Genomic DNA, 26,669 nt, shown 5'->3' with positions numbered 1-26,669 from the left:
GTGTGTCTGTGTACAGGGTGTATGTGTGTGTCTGTGCATGCTATGTTGTGTGCATGTGTGGCATGTGTACATGTGGTGTGTATATGGTATATGTGTGTATGGTGTATATAGCGTGTATGTGTATATGTGTGGTGTGTGTGTATGTGTATGGGTGTGTGTGTTGGTGTGTGGTGTGTCGTATGCATGTGTGGTGTGTGTATGTCCCCAAAGCTGCAGAATACCAAGAGCACTTCCCTCACGAACCAGGCAGAGTGTGGGAGAAGCTGCAGCTGTCTGGTGGGGCCACACCAGATAGACAGAGCCCATGCGGGGTGGAGAAGCCACTGACCTAGGATGGAGACCTTGCTGAGGAACTCCTCGTACATCTTGCGCTTCCTGAGGGTGCTGCCCTGTTCAGGAGAAGGAAAAACACAGTGAAGAAGGTGGGTCTTAACGTCTGAATTGTTTACACATTTTCAGATTTCCCCAAATCACTCAAAACACTCAAATGGAGATCGTTTAAATATTCCAAGTCCCAAAGTCCCCTCAAATGACAAAGACACCGGGTGAGCTACCACTGCATTTTGTGCCCCCCACACCCCCTCCCTCCTTCTGGTGACCACTCCTTCCCCTTTGCCTCATGAGAACCATTCTGTCTCAGGGGTCTCTAAAGGGGCTTCTAGTCACAGTTCCTAACCCTCCTGCCCAGAAGGGGAGGGGGTGTTGGTAAGCTAAGACAAGGAAAGCTGGGAGCTGTCTGCAGCCAAATTCACCTCCCCAACATCCCACTCCCACACACACACATCTGGAGAGAAACTGAGACCAACACACAAAATCAAGTATGTAATATAGAAGACAGTGTACAATAGACATTGGTTAAGCATCTGGATCCAACTGTGCCTGAAGCTGCAGTCCTCCTAAATCATTCCCAGGTAAGAGAGCCATAAATTACTTTTTTTTTTCCCCAACCCAAAGAGTGCTGAATAATACAATACCAATAAACAGGACCCTGTTAGTCTTTATGTAAATTAGAACAAGGCACACATCTCTGCAAGCGGATTGGGCCTCGTGTGAGTTGGAACGAGGCACCTCCTGGCGGTGGAGCAGTGAGCACTAGCCTGGCAAGTGGAAAGCAGTCTAGATTTTAGCTCCCTCCTTTCTTCCTGCTGGCTGGGATATGGAGATAATGGCTGGAGCTCCAGCAGCCATCTTGGGCCCTTGTGAATGAAAGGCAGACATGGAGGAGCAACAAGATATGAGGGATTCTGGTTCCCTGGCCCACAGAACAAGGCATCCACTCCGCACTGACTACTTCCAGAGTTCCTGAAGATGAGAGATAACTATCTGGTTTAAGCCACTGTCATTTTGAGTATTTCTGTTATACCCAGTATGGTAACTAGCCCCCAGGACAGCCCCAATGACCCCCCATCTCCTGGTATTCCCACCCAGTACTGTCCCTCCCAAATGGAATAGGGCTGACCCGTAGCACCAAGAGGATGTTAAGGAAGTGACAATCTGTGGCTTCCAAAGCTAAACTGTAAAGGACACTGTGTCTTCTGTCGTGCCCTCTCGGATAGCTTAGCCAGGGGAGGGCCACAGAGGAAGCCTCCTGTCACCAGCCAGCACCATGTGAGTGAGCCTCACAGAAATGGACCCTCAGCCCCCGAGAGATAATCTGAGGATAGCAGCCCCATGGCTGCAACCTTAGGAGAGGCCCTCAGCCAGGACCACCCAGCTACGTGCTTCATGCCTGACCCCCAGAAGCTGTTTAATAAATGTCATTGCTGAGACCAGCCACTAAGCTTTGGGGGAACTTGTTACTCAGCAAAGCTAACTCATACATCCAGCTGAACCTAATCCCAGCCGAGGGAATTAGGAACTCCTCAAAGGCTTGCAGGCAGGTTGGCAGAACAGCTGCCCTCCCTGCTGCAGGGGCAAAGGAGAGCCATGAATCCCACCTGGTCAACAAGCAAGACAGCAAGGAGAGCCCCACAGCTGTTCCTCGGGCTCTCCCTCATGAAGGCCAAGCACTGTCCCGGCTCCCTGTAAGCAAAACCAGATCTCAGGCACCAAGAGCCCCTGGAGGACTGTGGGCTTCCTGAGCGACGGGTGCAGGAGATGTCAGGAGAGGAGAGACAAATGAGAAGAGTCCTTACACACAGGCCATTGCCATTGAATTGGCTCCAACTCACAGCAACCCCATGCATGTCAGAGTAGAACTGTGCTCCATAGGGTTTTCAAAGCTGCGACCTTTCGGAAGCAGATCACCAAGCCTTTCTTCTGAGGTGCCTCTGGGTGGACTCAAACCTCCAACTTTTGGTTAGAAACCAAGTGTGCTCACTTTGTATACCACCCAGGGACTCCTTACACACACAAAAGAACCAGTCGATTTTGACTCACAGCAGCCCCGAAACTGCTGTGATCCACTTGGACATTTCTTCTCTTGAGGGAAGCTGTTCAACACGTCTCCCCCTCTACTCCAATCAATAGCATCGCCAGAGAGAGGAGGAGCCAGTCAAACTAGGCACCCCGGGTGGCTGGCCCTGCATTTGGCGCATATGGGTGTCATCTCAGTCCCCATAATGAAGCAGGCGTCAGAGAAAACGGAGAAGGGAGAGCTTCCAGGGAGCCTGTCTGGAGTTCCTTCATTGGAGTGGTGAAGTGGGACTTGACTCAGGTCTGTCTGGGTCAACTGGCTCAAGTCCCGATCCACTCACCACCCAGCTAGTTCTTGGCTCCACCTCTTAACATCACCAACAATCAGATACTTCAATCAGAATCAGAGCTTCCCAGCTCTGAACTCCAAAAGCAGACTCGACTGGTCAGAGTCTGCTCGTGTCTTCTCTAAAATGGGTCCCTTTCAGCATGTTTGATGACTGTGGTGGTTCAGTGGTAGAATTCTCGCCTTTCATGTGGGAAACCTGGATTTGATTCCTGGCCAATACACCTCATGGGCGGCTACCACCCATCTGCCTACAGAGGCTTGTGTGTTGCTATGACGCTGAACAGGTTTCAACAGAGCTTCCAGACTAAGATGGACTAGGAAGAAAGGCCTGGCAATCTACTTCCAAAAATCAGCCAGTGAAAACCCTATGGATCATAACAGTCCAATCCCCCTATGGATCATAACAGTCCAATCCCCAACTGATTATGGGAATGGTGAAGGACCGAACAGTGCTTCGTTCTGTTGTGCCTGGAGTCACCAGGAGTTGGGGCCAAGTTAATGGCAGCTAATAACAACAAGGTGGCTTTATTACGTGGGGCAATGAAGGGCTACAACATGAGCCCCTCGTGCAGTGTAGGGGGGTAGGGACACCCCCAAGTGGGAGGGAAGCAGCCCACGGAAGCAGCAGGCACAGCTGGGGAGCGGTGTGCAGGCACAGACCCATAGTTCTCCCTGCCCACTGGGTGCTGGAATGGAGGAGGCAGTTTCCTGAAGCAGGAGACCCCTGCTTGGGGGAGGTGGGGGGAGGGGATAATAAAGGAAGGAAGAGAGAGAGATCCGCTGGGAAAGGAGAAAGGGCTCGAGGAGGAAGGGCTGGGTAAAAAGCGAGTGGCGCCACATGCCTGTCCCCAGAAAACTATGACAAAAATGTGGACGGCAATGGAGAGGGGGAAGGAATGGCTCTGAAGTCCTGGACGCAGCGGCGGCTGCCACGAGGCCAAAGCAAGGGTTTTTCCATAGCTGTTTGTTCTGGAATTCCGAGTGGCTGGGCTGACCTTTCCCATGCGTCATACCCTCCCGGGCACATGCTGTTTCCGGTACCATGTCCCTCTCCACTCGTCTCCCAAGAGCTGGCCAGCGTGTCACCACTGAAGTCCAGAACACAGGCTCCTGGAGCAGAGCTGACTCCTCATCCTCTTAAAGGACAACCGAGCCCAGCCGGGATGCCACTCATCCCACACCCCATGATGGGAGTGAAGGCCGTGAGGATGCCTCTGTACCCTGCATGTCCCGGGCCCCACAAACAGAGGAGGCCCAATTTGGCTGCATGCCTGAAGATGGAAAGGATGTCCCATGTATTGTCAGACATGTGTGGACTCAGGGCCAGTCTGCCAGCACTCTCTGAACCTCAATGAAATGGAGATAATAAAAACACCTGCCTCAGTGGGTCACTGTGAGGACTGAGTCTCAACGAGAGTTAGTTATGCTGCTGCTGCTGCTGGTGATGGTGGTGATGATGATCGTGGTGGTACTGATGGTGGTGGTGACGATGGTGGTGATGGAGGTGGCGATGGTGATGGTGGTGTTGGTAATGATGATGATGGTGAATGGTGGTGGTGATGGTGGAGGCAATGGTGATGGAGGTGGTGATGGTAGTGATGGTGATGATGATGATGATGGTAGTGGTGATGGTGATAATGATGGAGGTGGTCGTGATGATGATGATGATGATGATGGTGATGGTGGTGGTGATGGTGATGATGGTGCTGATGGTGGTGATGATGATGGTGATGGTGATGATCATGGTGATGACAGTCGTGGTGATGGTGATAATCATGGTGATGACAGTCGTGGTAATGGTGGTGGTGATGATCACGGTGATGGGGATGAAAGTGATGATGGTGATAATGATGATGATGATGATGGTGATGATGGTGGTGGTCTTTACCGAGTACAACTGAAGAGGGCTGAATGGGGAGAGTCAGCACACTCCAATTCCAACCCCAGCCTGCCCAAATCTAACTCATGTGCACTCTTAGATCAGTCTTCCCCTCTGGGCCTCAGTTTCCCCATCAGAAGAATGACGGAGCTGGGCACCACATTCTCCATGTCTCTAACCTCAGAGAGGAGAGCAGCAGACTCCATTGAGCACTTGCTGTGTGCTAAGCCTTGTGCCACGTGTCACTGTACTTCCCATCACACTGGGAGGTCCCAAGAGTCTACATCATTTGCCCAAGGCTGGAGTCCCTAGGTGGTGCAAACAGCGATCGCGCTCGGCTGCTAATTGGAAGGTTGGTGGTTCAAGTCCACCCAGAGGTGCCTTGGAAGAAAGGGCTGGAGATCTACTTCTGAAAAATCAGCCGCTGAAAACCCTATGGAGCACAGTTCTACTCTGACACACATGGGGTCGCTGTGAGTCAGAGTTGACTCCAGAGCAACTGGTGTTTTTGGTTTTGTTTTGTTTTGCCCAGTTGGTGCAGAGTGGAGCTGGGGTCAAAGCCTATGTCTCTCAGGGACCAAGTCCATGCGTTCTCCACCACACCACCCCACAGCTCGAGGACTGTGAAACGCACAGGGTCCCTTTTAGGCCGGCTGAGGGAGCTGAGTGCCATGCACAGAGAGCCGGAAAGTTCTGTGGCCCAGCTGCCCCAGACCCTTTCTTGCTGGACACCTGGCAGCCAGAGGCAGAGTTGGCTCAGGGTGCCAGTCAGGACCCTTTGGGTGATGGAGTTCCCATGGCCTCCACACCTCAAAAGCGGGTATCACAGCCCAGTTAGAGAACAATGAACTGGCTAGGAACACTGGGAATGGGGCTTGACTTGCCCCGAAAATGCACATGCCTAAAGCTTGACAGGACTGTATTACCAAAGCTCGCTTGGGAAAGTCAAGGGTTAAAGGCGCCGAGTTAAAAGCATTTCTGGGTTGCTGCGGCTCTGCCACTGGTCAGCCATGGCTGGCCCTGTGTGGCCACTTTGATCCCTGCTGGTGGCACCAGCCAGCACTTTGATGTGACGATCCCACTGGTGCCGAATCCCAGGAACCACAGAGACAGGGGTGGGGGCCTTCTGGGGGTGCCACCAAGAAGTAGGCACTCAGAGTCAACCCGCCGGGTCTCTGGAGGGAAAATACCCCTTCTGTAGCAAATCAGTGCAGAAGCAGGAAGTACAGGGAGGAGGAAGTGGAGGAAGGCTGTGAGCCTGGCCCAGCCGGACTGAACGGGGGTGGCTGGGATGGTGGGTGGAGGGCAAGGCTCAGAGAGTGGGGCGGCTCCCAGCCCCAGCTCCACAAGGGAGACGGCAGGAGCAAACCAAAGCCAAGTGCACACAGGTTTCTCAATGCTGAGGCACCTGGGACTAGTAATCAATGCTCCACGTTCAATTTAGGGGCACATGCTGAGGCACACAGGGCCTGGGAGCCAGGAGGCCTGCATTCCCAGACTGGCTCAGCCTGTGACCAGCGTGGGAGGCTGCAGAGTCATTTGGAGCACGAGGTTTTTGTCCAACAGCCTTGGGTTCAAATCCCGCTCCACCACTCAAGGTGTATGTGGCCCTGTGCAAGCACTTCACCTCTCTGAGCCTCAGTTTCCTCATCTGGACAATGGGAATCTCTTAATACCTGCCCCGAGGGATCCCATGAAGGCTGTGTGAGCCAACATGGGTTAAGTGCCCGGCACAGGATGCAAAGTTACTCTCATGGTGATGGGACCCCAGTCCTTCCCAGCCCCCAGGCCTCAGTTTCCCCACCAGTTCTCTGTGGCTCAGGGACAGACCAACACCTTACAGTCTGCAAGTCCCAGTTCTAGAATTGTAGAGGTGTCCCATCTCCCACACAGAACCCCGAGACCCCCTCCAGGCCCCTCCTCCCAGCACGGAGCCAGACGGGGCTGGAGATGCCAGCCCAGAGCATCAGGGAGACCCTGTCAGCGCGGCCTGAGCTCATCTGTCCGAGACCACACAGAAGCGCATCCACACCCACCACCGCCAGACTCAACAGACCAGTTTTCATGGCAACAACAAGGGGCCATTTGAATGTAGTGTCCAGGCCTCTCATGGCAGAAAGTGGTGCTGGTCATCGCTGCAGCTGTTCTCAAGGCTTTGGGTCTGTCCAGGGAGCCTGCACAGTGGCCCGCCGCTATAAAGGGCATCTCCCCTGAAGAATCGTTTATAATCCACAGTGACCTCCACAATGACCCCTGGGGTGGATGCAAGTGTGTGCTGCCCCAGGAGCCTGACACTTAAAAGCGGGCGCAGTGGGCCAGTCACCTGTCACTGCAAAGTGGGGCTGGAGGTGGTGGGTGAGACCCTCAGAAGGGGACATGGCTCTGAGGCTGGGAGCGTTGGCCCTCCTCTGCAGCTGAGATGTGGGTGAGCTGGGCCTGCAAGTTCAGTATCTGTCCCCACACCCCGGAGTGGCTGCTGGGGACCCTACTTCGGGGGCTTTGTGGCATGTCTGCAGCACCACCTGGGTGGCTCTGTGCCACGTGAGGAAGTTGCAAGGACTCCTGTTTCACAGGTACAGGTGTGGGCTTGCCCAACACAAGTTCCAGCATGATCCCAGGCAGGTCCGCCAAAGGACCTGGTCCCAGTCTCAGCTCCACCCGTCTCCCCGGGCACTGGCAGGGGCCTTGGTTTCCACATCTCTGTAATGGACTGGCAGACCTCCAACCCCAGCTACACATACCCTCCTCCTTGCCTTCCTCATAGCTTCTCCTGCTCTTCTCTCCAAAAGGACAGCGGAGAGGGTCCCCACACCAGGACCAAGGGCAAGGGAAGCCTGATCCTCTGTCCAGAGGCCAGAAGCAGGGTGACCCCAGGGACAGGGGCTATGGCTCCCAGTGGGAATGCTCATGGCCGTGGATCTGAGGGCATCACTGCTGACCCGGACATGGTCCCAAGGCAAAGGTGAAGAAGAGAAGGGAGTATACACTGGGATTCTGCATAAGATTCAGGGTGAACAAAGGGCCCTGAAGCTTAAAAGAAAGAAAAAAAGAGTTTGGAGACCACAGGCCCAGTGCTAGGCCATGGCCTAGGAGGCTGGAGATGAGGTAGAGCCCTGTCATGCCAAGGGGCTGTGGTCAGTAGCCTGGTCTTGCTGAACTCCCTTCTTCCTCTAGAAGATGTGCAGGAATGGAGGGAAGAGACTGGCCATTCTAGGGAACATTCCAGATCAGACACTCTGGAATTGCAGAGTCCTGAGCTAAGGTTTCAAGAGGTGGCCCTCTTCCTGGAGAACCCAGGATCTTGTCCGACTCCTGTGTCCCCCACAGCGTGCACACATATTATGTGATGGGTGTGTCCAAGTGCCCCCAGATCAAGGACCGATGGAACCACGACTCTATCCCACAAGGCACTGTCACTTCCTCTCCAAGATACGCAGAGCCCTGTGGCCTGCCCATCATAGCCATAGCTATTCTTAGCGTCCGGGGATCCAAAATTAAAACAGAGGAAGTGTTGGCTGCCTCAGTGGTTTGGGAACTTCACTGAATAGAAGGTTCCAGCCACAAAAGTCCCACAGCCAAGAAAGGCACAGTGCTGATGATGGCAGAGGAATGGCGGCTTATGCAACATCTGGGCCAGGTGCACCAAGAGAAAAGGAAGTGGTGTGTCCTCTTCCCACTCCCAAAACAGTGCGGATGTCTCGAGCACCCTCCCACGGGACAGGTCACCCAGCAAGGAAAGGAGACAAAGAAGAGAAACAACTAGCATTCCACCAGAAGTCACTGTCCAAGAGGGCAGGGCTGTTCATCTGTTTTATTCCCTGGTGTGTCCACAGCACTAGAAGAGCCTCTGGCATGTGGTGGGTGCCCATTAATGTCTGTTAGGCATATGGTGGGCACCCAGTCAATGTGTGTTAGGTGCATGATGGGTGCCCAGTCAATGTCTCTTAGGCTCATGGTATACATCCAATGTGTGTGCGTGTGAGCACTCAGTCAATGCATGTTAAGTGTATGGTGGGTGCCCAGTCAATGCCTGTTAGGCACCTGGTGGGTGCTCAATCAGTATATGTTAGGTGAGTGGTGGGCACCCAGTCAATGTGTGTTAAGTGGTTGGTGGGTGCCCAGTCAATGTCTGTTAGGTGCATGGTGAGCACTCAGTCAATGTCTCTTAGGTGCACCATGGTAGGCATCCAATGTCTGTTGGGTGCATCATGGTGGGCATCCAGTCAATGTCTGTTAGGCGCATGGTGGGCGTTCAGTCAATGTCTCTTAGGTGCACCATGGTGGGCATCCAATGTCTGTTAGGCACACCGTGGTGAGCATTCAGTTAATGGCTGTTAGGTGCATGGTGGGCATCCAGTCAATGTCTGTGATGGGCACTCAAACAATGTCTGTTAAGTGCATGAACAAGGAGTTCATCAAGCATGAAGGCTAACAAAATAATTGTTCAGAAGATCGTACTGAACCCTACCTGGAGTTATGAAAGAACTGGTCATTTCAGGGGTACCAAGACAGACCTGCTGTCCAGAGGAAACCTTCCCCCTTCTGCCCTCTGTCCATCAAACCCTTGGTTTCCATTGGGTGCAAAACTGTAAGAGGGGCAGCTCCTGTGGCAGGCACATCCTTCACACCCTCGCCATGCCTGAACTCATGAGACCCTCTCCTAAATCATCCCATGGGGACTTTCCATCTTTCTCCAGCATCTACCTGGACCTCGGCTCTACCCTTGGAAACTGTATCTCAGCAGGAGTGTCTTGCAGGAGGTACCCGCTGGGCTGGCCCCGAGGCCACTGCAATGTGGAGCTGGTGGCTGAGTGTCTACCTCCTGTGGTGGCTCCGGCTGGTTCTGGGCATGAAGTTGAGGGCAGGCATTATGACAGGCGTGGTCTCTAGTGAGGGTCAGGAGGTGGTCCAGGAGCAGCCATGGGTTCCCCAGCAATGAGCTCACCTTGGTCACCATCCTCCTCAGCAGAGATGGGTCCTCAGATCAAAGGCCCTGCAGGTGCAAGCTCTGAGCACAGCCATACTCAGAGTGCACTGAGGGACACCCCAGCAGAGTCCCAAAGACCATGCTGTCCAGGTTCCCCTGGACCACCTCCAGCAAGCTCAGTAGCCAGCTCAGGGAGTCCCCAGTCCACTGGTCACCATGGGGACAAACATAGATAGTCAAGGAGCATGAGATTCCAAAGAATGGGGAACTTGGTGCCTAGCGGCCTCTGCCCAACAGTGGGAAACAAGCCCTGCAGTCAGAACGGAATCCTCCCAGACCAGTGTGTTCACGCCTGGAGCCTTCCAGCTCCATCCATCTCTCAGTGATCCACCTCGCGGGATGCTCCCTGCCCTCACCAATGTCCCCCGAACTGGCCAATAGACAACTGAGTCCAAGTCAGCTCAATCCCTCCTCTGCTTAAACTCCTGCTGTGGCTCCCAACTGCACTCAGGGTCAGAGTCAAGGCCGCTGTAGAGGCTACAAGGCCACCAAGATGTGGCCCCCTCTACCTCTGCAGTGACCTCCATCATTCTCCCATCCACGATATCTCCTCACTGTCCCTTGAACACTCCCAGTGAGCTCCTACCCCAGGACCTTTGCACTTGTTGTTTCCTCTGCCCAACACTCTTCTCCTAGATAGCCTTTTGGATTTTAGGGCAAGGCCACTGCTCAAATGTCACCTTATCAAAGAGGGACTCTCTCAGATGCCTTTTTATAAAATAGCAGCCCCCTCTCATCTCTTGATCCACCTTCACTCCCCTCCCCTGCTCTATTTTTAGCCACAGAAACCATCACTGGATCAGGCATGTGTTTGTTCATAGTCTGTTTCCTCCACTAGAAGGTCAGCTTCACAAGGGCAGGGACTGTGTCCATTGTGCACTGGGATACCCCAGTGCCAAGGACAGTGCCTGGTGGGCAGAATGTGTGTGAAGTGTATGTTGAACAGGCACAGGAAGAACCTGCCTCCTCTGCCCGGAAGGGTCTTCTCGGTTCATGAGCTCATCTCCAGAAGCTCCCGTGAACACCTGCCCAGGTGGGCAAATAAGCTCCACTGCCCTCGAGGAGCCCCGCGGTGGGCCAGCACAATGCACATATGTGTGAGCACACACACTCACACTGTATCAGTTGGCTGCATAGAAGAGAAAACCTAAAACAACAGTGGCTTAAAAACATAAGGGCCTATCCCCATATAATGGAAGTCTGGAGGCAAATAGTGCAGGCCTGACAGAGTAGCCCCACAGCATCGCCAAGGACCCAGGCTCCTTCATCTCTTTGCTCCACCATCTTGGTGAATGGGTTTCATTCTCAAAGTCACCTCATGGCCCAAAAGGGCAGCTGGAACACCAGCCATCACAACCACATTCCAGACAGCTAGAAGGAGAAAGGGGAAGAAAGCAAAGGGGGCCTCCTCAGTTGTCTGTCTGACTTTTAAGAAGCTTCCCAGCATCCCTCCCAACAGTTTGAACCCATCTCATCATATGTCAGAGAGCGGAAATGGCTTTTGTCCAGGTACATCTCCGCCTTGAATGAAACCAGGGTTCCAATGACTGGCCATGGATGGGGTGTTGAGCTCAGTCACCTGCTCTCCTGGCCCCCGAGAAGCCTCTGCAGCTGTGGCACCACTCACCATGAGGATGCGGCGGTAGCTGTCGCGGTCGATGCCCCAGAGCTTGAGGTCCGTCTTGGCCTTCACCGTGGCTGCCCTGGGGGTGCCATAGATAAGTGCGAGTTCCCCGAAGCTGCCACCCTCACTGATGCTGGTCACCCACTCTCCATTCACATACACCTGCAAGGACACAACAAGAGGACACAGTGGGGCACATGCAGGGGTCCAATGGGCTATACCCTGCGTTGGGGCTGCCCTCACTTACACCAGGAGGAGCCTCTGCAAGGAGAGTGCAGAGCCTGCTGCAGCCACATGCTCTGGGTGGACTCTGCACCCCTGCCCAAGTGTGGATGGGTCTCACCAGGCTGGCATCAACCCCCCGGGCCCCCGGAGCCACAGCTGGTGGCCACTACGTGGCTTTTGAGTCTTGGCGTCAGACCCCAAAGGCAGGAGGCCCTCAGGGGTTAACACTGGTGAGCCTACCATGGGCTGAGGCTGAAGCAGGCCCCAAGCAGGCTCCCCCTCTGGCCCCTGGTCTCCAGCAAAGCATCTTCAGCTGCCTCCAAGGTGAGGCCTTCTACACACTTCCTCATCAACTTCAGGCTCAGTGTCTCTGGGCCTCGGTTTCCCCAACTGCACACCAAAGAGTCAGACCCAGTGTCTCCCATGGACCACCCCACTCTGACACTCTGTTGTTGTTAGCTGCCAGAGTTGCCCTGACACATGGTGACCCCGTGTACAATGGAACGAAACGCGGCCCAGTCCTGTGCCATCCCCGTGATTGGTTATAGATTGAACTGCTGTGATTCATAGGGCTTTCATTGGCTGATTTTCAGAAGCAGATTACCAGGCCTCTCTTCTTAGTCCGTCTTAGTCTGGAAGCTCTGCTGAAACCTGTTCAGCATCATAGCAACATGCAAGCCTCCAGTGAAAGACGGGTGGTGGCTGTGCATAAGGTACATTGCCGGGGATCCAAAACCAGATCTCCTGCGTGGAAGGCAAGAATTCCACCACTGAACCACCACTGCCCCCATGCTCTGATGCTCTATATCCTAGTTTGTGCTTAAGTTCCCAGTGGACACCTCTTCCTCTTGCCTTTTTCATTCATAATTTCCCCCACCCTTCCCTGCCACTCAATGCTTCCTCCCCATGGGAGGTCCACCTTCCCACCCACCTCTATCAGCCAACTTCACTCCCAATCCCGAAGGAGCCATGCCGACTGTGTCCTACTTGGAAAACCCTCTCCCAGGGGACTTTTCTCCTTATGGGCAGCATCCAAGCTCCCTGGGCCCGGAGTGTGAATGGGGGCCCTATGGCTTGAAGGGGTCAGGACAAGATTCCCTTTCACAGGCGTGGGCCACAGCACAGTGTCCTACTATGCATTGACTGTGCACGCCCTGCATTCTGCAAGAATAGTACAGATTGTGTATTATGCAGTGATTATGCAGATCCAGTTACTATAAATTGACACAATGCCTACTCTTCATGCCCTCAGCGTGTCAATGAGCTTGAAGAATAGTTCCTATTGGCAAAATGGGTGCACATCGGGAAAGAATGGATTGCGATGAATCATGGAAGCAATTATTATTGAAATCAATGACTCATTATCTGGATAATAACGGATGAACAGAATTGCCTGTTTGGAAGAAAATACGACGCAGGTGATAACTCCACAATTAAGTGCAGACAAGGGGGAGGGCGAGGGAACTGGTCAACTGTAAAGTTTCAAGCAAAAGAGACGATGGTTGTCTAAGGGCAAAGATGTACCTGGAGGAGTTTCTGTGTTTATTCTTGAAAGCCTTCCATCTGCCTAGTGAGTCTGAAGAGTTCCACCTCCCAGGCTGAACAGGGAGCCCCACTGCCCTGGCTGCCAAACGGCACTCGACATATTCCTGAAGGGGACTTGGAGCAGTTAGACACAGAGGGAAGAAGAGACACCAGCTTCCACTAAATAAGCTACTAAGGCAACCAGAAAACAATTACCCTCCAACTAAGGGAGTGCACGACCTGGTGAGTGCCGGACGATGGAGGAATGGCAGCAATTACAGAATTTTACGGGCACATGGGAACTCAGAGAACGTTCTCTAGAATCTCTGCCTCTTGGAAAGAGGGCAGTGCTGACTTATCAACAGTCACAGTTACCTGGGGCAAAGCTAATGTTGGCACCCTATCTCCCATCTTGCAGCTACTTCTCCTCCTGTGATGCTTACATTAAAAAAAAAAAAAAATTATTGAGCTATAACTTACAAACATTACTGTGCGTGAATCTTCAAGTGTGCCACTCAATGGAGTACACCACTCCCACCAAGATATTCAACATTTCTTATCCCCCTAAAAACTCCTCATGCCCCCTCCCAGGTGATGCCTCCCCAAAGATAACCACCGTTCATGATATTTTGTGCCAGGCTCCTTCCCCTCAACATCATGTCTGTGAGATTTATCTGTGGTTGAGTTCACGCATTTTTATTGCTAGAAAATGTTTATCCTTCTGTGGTTGATGAGCATTTCAGTGGTTTCTAGTTCTAGGCTGTAACATGTAATGCCGCTATGAACATTTCTGTGCATGATTTTGGTGGCTGTTATGGACTGAACGATGTCTCCCAAAAAGACACACTGAAGCCCTAATCCTGGTACATGTGAATGTGACCTTATTTGGAAATACGATCTTTGAAGATCTTATCAGTTAAGTTAAACAAGGTCATAGGGTGGGTCCTAGTCCTAATCCCTTCAGAGTGGTGTTTTATAAAAGGGGAGAAGAGACACAGAGACAGGGTCACGGACAGAGGGAAGATACATCTGCAAGGAGCAAAGGAACACCAGGGATTGCCAGGAACCACCAGAAGCTAGAAGACAGGCATGGGACAGTTCCTGTCTTAAAACCCTCAGAAAGAATAATGGCTGAAGCTCTGCATTTGGACTTCCAGCCCCCAGAACTGAGACAATAAATTTCTGTTCTTTAAAGCCACCATGTTGTGGTATTTTGTTACAGCAGCCTGGGACACTGAGAGGGGCCATATGCCCTCATTTCTCTTAGTGTCTATGTGTGTTGGGTCATGGAGAATACTTACCAGCTTGGCTTTGGTAGTTTTTGTCAGTATGGGTAAAAACTCACTGCCGTGGAGTCTATTCTGACTCATAGCGAACCTATAGAACAGAGTAGGACTGCCGTACAGGGCTTCCAAGGCTGCAATCTTTACAGAAGCAGACTGCCACATCTTTATCCTGCAGAGCGGCTAGTGCATTTGAACTGCCAACCATTTGGTTAGCAGCCAAGCACTTAACCACTTTGCCACCAGGGCTCCTTCTTTCGAATACAGCTCCCCAACAACTGTACCAAATTACTTCCTCCTACACCCACTGCTGAGTTGTGGGTGCCCCATGGGCTCAGGGAAGGGTGAATCTGAGCTTTGGAATGAGTTTGTCGAAACAGGGAGTCTGGGGAGGCAGCCAGCGTTTGAGCCCTAAGCGGGGCAGTGGCTTCTTCTGTGTGTCCCTGTCACTCCCCTTTGCCCCTTAGGGAGCGAGGAAACCACCCCTCAGATGGCTGCCTTGGACTGGGGGCAGGACACTCCACTTCACTCACCAGGAAGCACCACAGGCCAGGATGCAGAGGAGGGAGTATACCCTCCCATCTTGCCTGGGACACACCCCAAAGTAGGGCAGGATCTCCTGCCACAGGTGAGACTGAGGGGACCTGAGATGGAGCAGTCTCTGGGGGGGCCAGGACCCTCTGCCCGGGACAAAGCTCAGGGACTCCACGAGCTCCCTGTGTGGAGTCAGAGAACCCCATTGTGTGACGGGGCCCGGGGCCACACAGCACTGGGTCGCCCCGAGGACAAAGAGCCATCCTTCTGCAGACACTGGGCTCTCTCTCTCCCCAGCCCAGCGCTGGCTCCACCCCAGCTGATAAGCAAAGGCGCTACTTTTTGTCTTGTTTTTCTTCTTTTAAAAGAAAAATAGTGAGATGTCTCGCTGGGCTACATTTCTGCCTCTGCCATTAGCTGTGGTTTCCCTGGGAGACACAGAACCCCCACTACCCATTATTCATTAGTTCACTCATTCATTCGTTCATTCATTCATACACCCACTGTTTCCTGCATGGTTCTAGCTCCTGGAGACTAAGCAGTGAGCAAGACAGACAGACTCCTATACACATGGAACTTACTGACCTCACAAGACAGGCAGCCATGCAAACGCATATTCACTTTGTAATGTGTAAGGGCCATCGAGAAACAGACGGTTCAGAAGAAAGGGCTACACTAGAGGTGGGACTCAGAGGGGAACGTGAGCTGAGCCCTGAGTGCCAAGGAACTAGCCACGCAAAGATTTGGAGGCAGAGGAACAGACGTGCAAAGGCCCTCAGGAGGTTTGTTTATTTTTTAGGGATTGTACCGGGAGCAAAAAACAAGCAAATCACTTATGTGAAATCTCTAGAAAAAACAAATGCAGCACTACTCACAGTGGCCAAAAGGTGGAAACAACTCAAGTGTCCACCAACAGATGACGGATAAACACAGTGTGGTTCCTCTGTACAATGGAGTACTACTCAACCATAAAGAGAAAGAGAAATAAAGAGAAATGAAGTTCTGATACACGCTATGACATGGATGAACCTTGCAAACAACATGCTGAAAGAAATTAGTCACAAAAGGACAAATACTGTATGATCCCACTTAAATGAAATCTCTGGAGTGGTTGTTAGGGGTTGTCAATTCTGATTCGTATGACTCAATGAGACAGAATAGAGCCGTCCCACTGGGTTTTCTAGGCTGTAATCTTTACAGGAGCAGATCGCCAGGTTCTTCCTCCCGCACAGCTGCTGGGTGGGTTCGAACTGCCAACTTTTTGCTTAGCAGCCACGTGTTTAAGCATTGTGCCACCAGCACTCCTTATGAAATCTCCAGAATGGATAAGTGCATAGAGACAGTATGTAGATTATTGGTTATCTGGGCCTAGGGCGGGGGGAATGAGGAGTTGTTGCTTAATGGGTACAGAGTTTCTGTTAGGGGTGATGAAAAAGTTTTGGAAATGAATACTGGTGACAGTTATACAACATGGTGACTGTAATTAATGTCACTGAGTTGTATCCTTAGAAAGGATTAATATGGCAAATTTTATGTTATAGGTATTTTGTTGTTGTTAGTTGCTGTTAGTTCGGACTCATGATGACCCCGTGTGTGCACAGTAGAAATGCACTCTATAGGGTTTTCAATGGCTGGTTTTTAGGAAGCAGATTGGCTAGGCCTTTCTTCTGAGGCACGCCTGGGTGGGTTCTGATCACCAGCCTTTTGGCTAGTCGGTCACGTGCTTAACCATTTGCACCACCCAAGGATTCCAATAAAATTAAAAGAGAGAGAGAGAGAAGAGAGGGACAGAGTAGGCAACCACTAAATAACAGTCAACCCAAGGAGCCAAACAACAAGTGCCCGAGGAACCCATTCTTGGCTGGACACCAAGCTGCCCAGAGGATGGGGGCTTCACTGGCACCTCTGAAGCTGGAAATGCCTCTTCTCCCCCCAGAAATCTTGTGTGAAATGAGAGGGAAGCCCAGAAGTCCCCAAGCAGGGAACAGGGCAAAGCAAAAGCGTCAGAGGCTGCAGCTCACACCCCTCCAGGGGGAGCTCCAGGAGGCGGGTGTCAGCCACAGAAGAGCCCACTCTAAAATAACAAAGGCCTGAAAACAATTAGGGGAGAAACTGGGCTGACGTTCCCTAGCTGTAAAATCAGCAGTCGGGTGTCCTTTTAAGTAGAAATGCTATGTTCCATGAATAAAATAAGTTAGGAGGTATTTTTATACTTAGCAAAATGGATTATAGCTCTTGGCAACACACAAAGGGCAGCCGCACTTTTGGCGTCTCTCTGGAAAACCGTAATTTAGACCATCAGGTCACCTGGCTGCACCCCAAGGGCGGCTCTGGTCAGCAGGGAAGGGGATGTCGGGATCCCCACCCACTTGGGAGGCCAGGCTGGGGTCCTGGGGAGGGGAGACACCCCTGCTGTGTGGGGCATTTTATTGGGTGCAATTATGCAGATGGTAACGAGTCCCTCTCTCTTCCCCATTCCCACTCACCCCCAATAAATCCATTTCAGCTCTAGAAATCCCACACAGAGTCGTGGAAAGTTCTAGTCCTGACGGGTCCTTGCTGATCGCTGTGCTCCTGGGTGAGTGCATTCCGAAAAGGCCCCCTCAGGCTGAGAAGAGGTGCAGGGTCAGCTGTTGGGCTGTAGCCATCCGTGCCGGGAGCAGTAATAACAGTCATCATTATAACCTACATCCCATAACTCACCCGCTGCCCAACATGCCCTTTTACACCCCAGGCCCCTTACTGAGCATCTTTTGATGCCTTAAATGTGGCCTTGGCCGCACGCCCCCTCCACTCCGCACCCCTGCCGGGCAAGTCCCCCACATCAAGGGAGGCCTCCCTGAATATGGCTCCTTCAGCAGCCACACCCGCAGCTGGGGGTTCCCTGCTGCCACGGAAAATCTGATTAGATTGATGGAGGGGCCTGGCACTGCCGGGGATCCAAGCTGGTCCCGATGCGGCTCACTGACAGCCATAAGTCACAGGCTGATCCCTAGGGGGACTGGCTGTCCCAGACCTGAGGCTGTAGGCTGGGGGCGTCGCCTGCCTGCCTGCCTGCCCACGGTGCCCAGGCATCCTGGCCTGACAAGCTGGAGTCTGGCAAGGTCTTAAGGAGCCTTTGTACCTGCCAAGCTGAGGCTGGAGAGGAGGCAAGTAGAGAGAGAAGAGGCGTCTGGGTTGGCCAAGACAACGTATTTGGGGAACTCCAATTACGAGAAGGTGACCTCACTCTTTCCCTTCACAAAATTGCCTTCACATGTCCCCAGGCCTGGAGGGAGACCAGCTGTGGCACTGTACATCCCAGGCCATGGGGATGGGTTTTGGCTGAGAGAGAGTCCGGGAAGCAGCTCCTCGACTCCAGATTGGCTGGACCATAGGGATGTGTCCCAGGGCCTGGGCACTGGGCCGCCTGGGGATGGGGGATGTGGAGGGGGCCTGGGCGCTGGGCTGCCCTGGAGGTGAGGGAGGCAGAGGGTATCCTGGCTGGATGAGCTGGGTATGGGGGGTTGGTGCTCAGGGAGGCCAGCACCTGCTCTCAGGAGCTCATGTAGGTCAGGCGGTCCTGCTCCATCTCCTGCTACTGGTGCAGGCGGTCCAGGCAGAGGGCCTGGGGTCGAGGGAGATGGAGGTGAGGTGGTACACTGCAGCATGACCTGGGCTGTGACCGTCACTCTGTTGGACTGATGCAGGGAGGGGCGTGAGGGGTTTTGAAGCTTGCAAGGATGAGGTGCAGGTCACTTGAGTGGGGCCATGTTAGCAGAGGGTGTGACTTCAGGGGAGCAGCCCCAGAGCATCAGCGTGGCCTGCACCACCCCTCCTCTGTGCACCTCTGGGCGAGCAGGGCTGCCTGGAGCCTCGGTGTGAGCAGGGCCCACATTTGGAAACAGTTCCCTGAGACGCTGTCACTGGAGGACAAGGGCTATAAGGATGGTGTTCCCTCCCACTGCCTCCTCCAGCCCCTCCAAGCTGCTGTCAGGAGGATACGGGCACCTGGCAGGTGGCTGAGGAGGGGACGGTGGCCACAGCATCCTAGAGTGATGACAGGTTGGGGAATGGACAGGGGGCTTCCCTCGGGGCACTGGAGTTGGGGGGCAGGCACCTTCATGTGAGAGAGAGTCTACACACGCAGACTTCGCCGGAGAGGAAGGGAGACAGCTGACAGCCTTCACCTTCTCGACACCTGGTACTGATGCAGTGCATCATAGAATCCTCTCATTTAGTCTTCAGGCAGTCTGTGAGCTGAGCATCGATTTCCCATGAGTGATATGTAAATCCTGTGGCTCACAAACATAAGTACCTTGGCCAGGGTGGCCCAGCTAGTGAATGAAAGTCTGGATTTCTCTGCCTCTGACTGTTGTTAGCTGCCATTGAGTTGACTCTGACTTGTGGTGATCTTATGTACAACAGAACAAAACGTCACCCAGTCCTGCATCTTCTGCATGATCATTGTCGTGTTTGAGTCCATTGTTGTGGCTCTTATGTCAATCCATCTCACTGAGGGTTTCCTTCATTTTCAATGACCCTCTACTTTACCAAACATGATGGCCTTTTCTAGCGATTAGTTATTCCTAATGACGTGTCCATGGTAAGCAAGCCAAAGTCTCACCAGCCTACCTTCTAAGGAACATTCTTGTTCTGTTTCTTCTAAGACTGATTTGTTCATTCTTCTGGCAGCCCACGATGTATTCAGTATTCTTCAGCAATACCACAACTGGAATTCATCATTTCTTCTTCTGTCTCCTTTTTTTACCCTCCAGCTTTCTCATGCACTCTGCCCTCAAAGCCTGCGGTATTTTGACCCTTCTCCTGTCTTTGGATGACGCGTTTGTTAAGAAGGCAAGTCCTGTGGGACTTCACTGTTGAGCCTTGCTGGCTCCGTCAAAGAAGAGGTGAAGGACTCAGGGCAAAGGGTTTGCCATTTCCCAAGTCTGTCCATCTAGGAGAACCGAGGAATGCAGGGCTTCAGGACTCCCCAGGGTCATTTCAGCTCCCCATCTCTGCTTCCTGCTCTAGTGATGACAATCGTCTCTGCGAAAATGTCTGTGCACTGAACAGGAAGATCAGTGTAGACACAGAAGAGGGAAGAACATTCCAGGGGGAAGGACATGGGTCAGCCCACAGTCCAGTACTTATAAAGAGCAGCAGCAGGAGAGGCCAGCTGTGAGATGTCCGCCTGGATAGGGAGGAGCTGGCCCGGGGTGGATCTTGAAGGATAAGTAGGAGTTTGCAAGGCTGAGCAGGAATAAGGACAGAGGGGTGGGAGGCTCAGAGATCCAGGACAAGCTGTATTTGCTATTTCCTTTGGAAGGTCATCTCCCCAAAGCACAACCTACTCCCTGGACAGGGCCATGCTGTCCTACTCACAGATGTACACTCACGGCCTAGCAAGTGCCAGTACATAGCAAGTCCTCAATAAACACTTGAGCAAGAAAAAGAAAGGGAAGGGGAGGAGAGCAGAGGAGGTTTGAGAACACTGATCGCTTTGCAGTGGTGAGAATTAGCTTCCCAGTGTGGCTGTCACAGAAATACCACAAATGGGTGGCTTTAAAGAACAGAAGGAGTCCCTGGGTGGTGCAAACAGTTAAACACTCAGCTGTTAACCAAAAGGTTGGTGGTTCAAGTCCCCCCAGAGGTGCTTTGGAAGAAAGGCCTGGTGATACACTTCTGAAAATCAGCCACTGAAAACCCTGTGGAGCACATATGTGGGGTCGCCATAATCAGAATAGACTCCACAGCAACTGGTTTGGTTTGGGTTTTGTGTTTTTCTAAATCCAAATCGAAGCCAATGACAGACGATGCTAGGCTGGCAATCTGAACCCGGGGTTGGAAGCCACTGGCCCTGCTTTCAAACCCTTCCTCCTCCGCAGACATTCTCTTCAGACCTAGACATCCCAAGGAGCTGCTAGCTCCTGCCTCAGTTTCCTTCTTTGGTGGAGACAGGAAGCCCCAGACATGAGGCTATGCCCTAGCAGCATGACCCTGGGCCAGGATGAGAGTGCCTCGGCAACCAGGAGGCCCAGCCCTCCCTGGTCTGAGCGGACCTCGTGTGGCCTCTGCCGGTGATGCGGCATGAGTCAGCACTTCCTGTGCCACCAGCTCCGGAAGCTGGGCCCGAACCCACTCCAGTTCCCAGAAACGCGGCAGCAATGGGGAGTTGACACGGGCCAGCTGCCAGGGAAAAAAATAAATAAATAAATGCCCGCCCCAAAATAGCTCAGAGGCGCATATAGAGACACATGGGCATGGAGGCCAAGCCTCAAAATAGCCCAGCCCAGGTGGCCAGAGGGGTGTTGCCCCACAGCTGCCAGCCGAGACAGGAGGAGGCCCCTCATGGAGCAGGTGTGGGCAGGATTTGGGGTGAAGGAGGGGGGCTTGGTGGCCACAAATGAGCCATTCCAGGTGCTAGTGTGCAGAGGCCCAGAGAGGGCACAGGACGTCAGCCAAGGACATGGTGTTGAGGGCCTGTTGTGGGGTGAACTTTGTCCCCAAAATGACACGATGAAGTTCTAAACTTGGTACCCTTGAACATGACCTTGTTTGGAAATAGGGTCTTTGAAGATGTTATCAGTTCCATTAACATGAGGTCACACTGGAGTAGGGTGGGTTCTAATCCCATCTGAGTGGGTCCTTATAAAAGAGATGAAGAGACAGACATACAGAGGGAATACGGCAGTGTGATGATGCATCTTGGGCTACAGAAGCTGAGAAAGACAAGGGAGGATCCTCCCTACCTAGAGCCTTGGAAGGGCTATGCTGACACCTTGATTTTGGACTTCTGGCCTCCAGAACTGTGAGACAGTAAATTTCTGTTCTTATAAACCAACTGCAGTCCTGGGGTTGTGCAAACCGTTAGTGTACTCAGCCACTAACTGGAAGGTTAGCGGTTTGAACCCACCCAGAGGTGCCTTGGAAGAAAGGCCTGGTTATCTACTTCTGAAAAATCAGCCATTGAAAATCCTATGGAGCACAGTTCTCCTCTGACGCATGGGGTCGCTATGAGTTGAAATCCACTCTACAGCAACCGGTTTGGTTCTTGGTTTGGGTTGTGGCACTTGGTTACAGCAGCCCCAGGACACTCCTACGGGGCCTCCCTGATGTGCTCTGACCATGTGCCAGGCCCTCAGAGCAGCAATGCCCAGGACGGCTCAGTCCCTCCCTCTGACTGCTCAGCCCCTCCCTCTGAGTGCTCAGCCTGCCATGGAGGCCAGCCTTCAACAAATGGTTGTACCATAAATGCATAATCATGAACAGAACTAAATTCTGCAGAGGAAAACTGCACCGTGTTATGAGAGAAAACAACAAGAGATGAGGTGCATCTGCTGAACCCCCAATGCAAGGAAGTGACACCCCCAATCTGAGGGGTGATGTTTAAGCTGAGCCCAAAGGAGAAGGAGCTGGCAGAGTAAACATGCTGAGGGAAGTGAGTGTGAGGGGGATGAAGGCATTCAGGCAGCGGCGACAACACGGGCTAAGGTCCTGGGGCAGCTGAGTGCCAGGTGGGTTCCAAGAACCAAGAGACGATCATGTTCCCTTGTAGACTATCGGGTTTGGGCATGACTCAAAGAGAAACCCGAAGGAGGGTCTGAAGCAAGAGACTGGCGGGTTCAGATCTGTGTTCTACTGCAAATTCAGCTGCTGGGTAGAGAACAGCCTGCAGGAGCAAGTGCAGAACTGAGGAGCCCAGGGAGGGTCTGAGCCACCAACCAGGAATGCTGGGGGCCCGGCCAGGTGGCCAAGGAGGCGACGGAGCCAGATGCACTTGAGGGACTAGAAGGATCAGAAGTGATCCAACTCAGGGGAGAGGGCAGGGACCCCGCCCTGGTTTCCAGCTGGCCGTGTGACCCAAGGCGGTATTCCTGAGAAGATGGCTGAGGGAGGGACCTGTCCCTCTGAAACAGTGCATGATGTGAAATCTAGTTGTTGTTGTTTGGTGTCAAGTCAACCTTGACTCATGGCCACCCCATGTGTGTCAGAGGAAATCTGCGCTCCTTAGGGTTTTCAATGGCTGATTTTTCAGAAGCAGATTGCCAGGCCTTTCTTCCAAGGCACCTCTGGAAGGATTCAAACCTCCAAACTTTTGGTTAGCAGCTAACAGCGTTAACAGTTTGCACCACCCAGGGGCTCATGTGATCTAGAAAAATGTGATGAAACGGTGGGTCCCTCAGCTTTTAAGATGGGGTGGGGGGAGATAATCAAATAGAGCAAGACTGGAAAAAAAGAAGAAAAGAAAATGATATTCCACGAGATGTGAGTGTAAAAGCTCAGGGGGAGTTGTGAGAATGGAGCAAAAAGCTGAGCATGAAAAGCCATTGCTGGTTTGATGATAAAATCAGTGCTTTGGGGTCTATGAACATTTAGTTCCCCACACCCTCCCATTTTCTAAAAAAAATTAACATCCTAGCTAGTAAAAAATGTCTGCCTTGAGCATTATGCTCTTTTAAGAACTATTTATATGGGATCAAATTGACAGCAGCAACTCAAAAGATTAGATAGGAACCTTAGGGGCAGTGAATTTATGTTAATGGGTGAGGAGCAACTCAGAAAAAGAGGGTGAGAATGGTTGCACAACTCGAAGAATGTAATCTATCAATCACACTGAATTGTACATGCAGAAACTGTTGAATTGGTTTATGTTCTGCTTTATATACTCTCAACAACAACAACAAAAGAAATAAAATTGTTAAAAAAGTTAACATCCAGGTGGTTGAGTAAAAGTGGTGTATTCACATACTGCTGATGTGAGGACAACGTTAAGTAAAACAGAACAACAAAAAAATGTGTGTGTGCTTGAATCCCAGTGAAGTCTGTAGGCATGGAAGAAAATGAACAGAAATAAAAGCACTGCTAACATCCGCTAGCAAAAACTCTGACTTCAGACTGTGCTCTGCTACTTTCATATCGTCTTTTCAGAGATTTGTTTATTGCTGTTCTGGATTAAAAAATTAGAAAGATATCACCCAGAGCGAAGCTTTTCCTAAATCTGAGGCTGTTAGTGACCCGATGTGGCACAAAGTCTGATGAAACTGTGTGTGAAAAGAGGTGCTAGTCTCCAAAAACAGGTAAAAGCTACTTACGTCTACTTCTCCTTGATCAATTACATAGAAATTATCTCCTTCATCCCCTGTAACAACAAAAGAAATACATATACACAATGAAGAGTATATCAAGACATTTAGATAAGCTCTAGCATTTTTGTTTTTCTTATAAACAACCTTCACCACATTGCTCTCTAACCATTGTCAAGCAATACTTTGGGTCTCACCAATTCTTCCTAATGACAAGAAGAAAAAGAAGACTACTGAAACATATTGGATTAACATGTTAAATAGACTGTTTTTAACTTTCATTAATGAATTTTTTCGAGGACAGATGATGAGGGCTTTATATTAATAAATTTTTTAAATGAATAACAAAAGCCACCACCGCCACCCCCACCCCCATCAGCTTTGGTGTAGAGACGAAAGAAAGCGGACATACCTTGTTGTATGACGATCTCCCCAGCAATGTGGGTGACGGGGAACATGGCATCAAAAATGTCACTGAAAAACAAAACATGGCTGATTGTGGGGGGTGCTCGGGACGTGGGGCAGTTTAAACACTCCCTCCTCCCATAACTTTACATTTAAAAAGTCAAGCAGTGCAGCTCACTGACTCACATTCTTTTTAAAAGCAATTCACATTCATTCAGGAAAATGAGAAAATCCACATAAAATAAAGGAAGAAAATAGAAATCCTTCATGATCCCACTGCCCAGAGATAACTGCTGTGAGCTCCCTATCTGTGCATATAGACAGTGTGCTGACTGGGTTTCTATAGCAATGGGATCACACAGTAGACGTTGTTTGTATTCCATTTAAAAATAAGTAACAAAAGATGATGAACATTTTTCTATGTCAGTAAATATTCTACTCGTTGTTGCTGTTTAGTTGCTGTCAAATCAGCTCCGACTCCTGGCTGGCAACCCCATGTACAACAGAGCAAAACATTGCCCAGTCCTGCATCATCTTCACCCATCCATTGTTGAGGCCACTGTGTATTTTGAGTGCCTTACAACCTAGGGAGCTCATCTTCCAGCACTATATCAGATAATATTCTGTTGTGATACATAGGGTTTTTATTGGCTGATTTTCAAATGTCGATCACCAGGTCCTAGTCTGTCTTAATCTGGAAGCTCTGCTAAAATCTGTCCACCATGGATAACCCTGCCGTTATTTGAAATACCAGTAGCATAGCTTCTACCATGACAGTAACATGCAAGACACCACAGTGGGACAAACTGGCAGACAGGATGGTAATCAATCTTGATGTCCTATTTAAAGGGTACAGAGTTTCTGTCTGAGGTGATAAAAAAAACTTTGGAAATGGATAGTGGTGATGGTTGCACAACACGGTGAATGTAATTGATGTCACCGAACTGTACACTTAAAAATGGCAACTTTCTTGTTATATATATTGAACTACAATAAAATGTTTAAAAGGAGAAAGATCTCAAATCAATGATCTAATTTACCACCTTAAGAAATTTAAAAAAGATCAAATTAAACCCAAAGCAAGCGGAAGGAAGGAAATAAAAATAAGGGCAGAAATTAGTTAGACTGAAAAACAAAAACAAAGGAAGAAATCAGTTTCATTGAAATGATCAATAAGATTGATAAATCTTTAGCCACACTAATAAAAAAGAAAAAGACAGTATCAGAAATGAAAGAGGAGGCATCACTACAGACCCTAAAGATATCAAAGGATAATAAGGAGATATTACAAACAAGTTTATACCCACAAACCATTGTTATGTGTACAATTCAGTGACATTAATTATATTCACCATGTTGTGCAACCGTCACCACTGTCTATTTCCAAAAGTTTTTCATCACCCCAAAGAGAAACTCAGTATCCCTTCAACAAGACATCAACTTAGATGAGATTAGACAATTCTTTGAGGTACACAAACTGTCAGCACTCATGTGAGAAGAAATATACAGTCTGAACAGTCTGTGTCAAACCTCAAGAAGAACCATATGAGATATTACTTCACACCTACCAGGATGGCTATAATGAAAAAGACAGACAATAACAAGTGTTGGCAAGGATGTGGAGAAACTGGAACCCTCATCCATTGCTGGTGGGAATGTAAAATGTGGCCCCCACTATGGAAAACAGTTTGGCAGTTCCTCAAATGATTAAACATAGAATTACTATATGAAAAAAAAAAAGTAACAATAGATCATGAACATTTCTTCACACCAGTGAATATTCTACTAGAACATAGTGAGTCAGTGAAAACAAGGGAAACCCTCCATGAGATGGACTGACACAATAGCTGCAACAATGGGCTCAAACATACCAGTTGTGAGGACGGCACAGGACCGGGCAATGTTTTGTTCTGTTGTATACAAGGTCATCATGTATGGCAACTAACAACAACAACAACAAAACATGCTGATCGGTCTTAACGTTTGTTTCTGCGCTTTTTTTTTTTTTTTTTCAGGGAAACCACTTTCAGTCAAAGGGACTCCTGAAGCAGAAATAAGAGAGCTCAGGAGAGCTCAGCAGCCCTGGTACAAAGAACGAAAGTTTGAAAACACAGACTCTTCGACACACTGACGCGACAAACCACAGATGCCGGTGCGGCTGACAGCCAGGGGCAGTGCCAATGGAAACACACACCAACTGGGCAGCTGGGCCGTTTAATCTTCCACATTTGTCTGTGAAATGGACACACTCATGGGATGCAGATGGTAGTGTGGAGAGGATTGCGTGTGTCCCCAAGCTGGCAGAGGGCACAGAGAAAAGGGAAAACAGTCGTCGAACCACAGGAGCAAAGTGCAGCTCTCCCTGGAACCTTTATCTGCCAGGACAGCAAACTGAACCTGGAGTCGAAGGTGTCAGCGTCTCACTCCTGAAAATGCAGC

The 26,669-nt window shown here is 50.8% G+C and overlaps 1 protein-coding gene across 1 annotated transcript in view; it reads right to left on the bottom strand.

Annotated features, from left to right (window-relative positions):
- PRKAR1B (protein kinase cAMP-dependent type I regulatory subunit beta) overlaps window positions 1-26,669 on the bottom strand; it is a 143,173-nt gene that overhangs the window by 30,320 nt on the left and 86,184 nt on the right. The window contains exons 4-7 of the mRNA XM_004385935.2: window positions 24,238-24,299; window positions 23,835-23,881; window positions 11,198-11,356; window positions 329-389 (exon numbers count right to left, since the gene is read on the bottom strand). Coding sequence (XP_004385992.1) covers window positions 329-389; window positions 11,198-11,356; window positions 23,835-23,881; window positions 24,238-24,299 — 329 coding nt within the window. The remainder of the gene's footprint in view (window positions 1-328; window positions 390-11,197; window positions 11,357-23,834; window positions 23,882-24,237; window positions 24,300-26,669) is intronic.

This window comes from Trichechus manatus, unplaced genomic scaffold, assembly GCF_000243295.1.
Source record: "Trichechus manatus latirostris isolate Lorelei unplaced genomic scaffold, TriManLat1.0 scaffold00151, whole genome shotgun sequence".
In the NCBI taxonomy this organism is placed as follows: Eukaryota; Metazoa; Chordata; class Mammalia; order Sirenia; family Trichechidae; genus Trichechus; species Trichechus manatus.
This window is presented reverse-complemented; position numbering and strand designations above follow the sequence as displayed.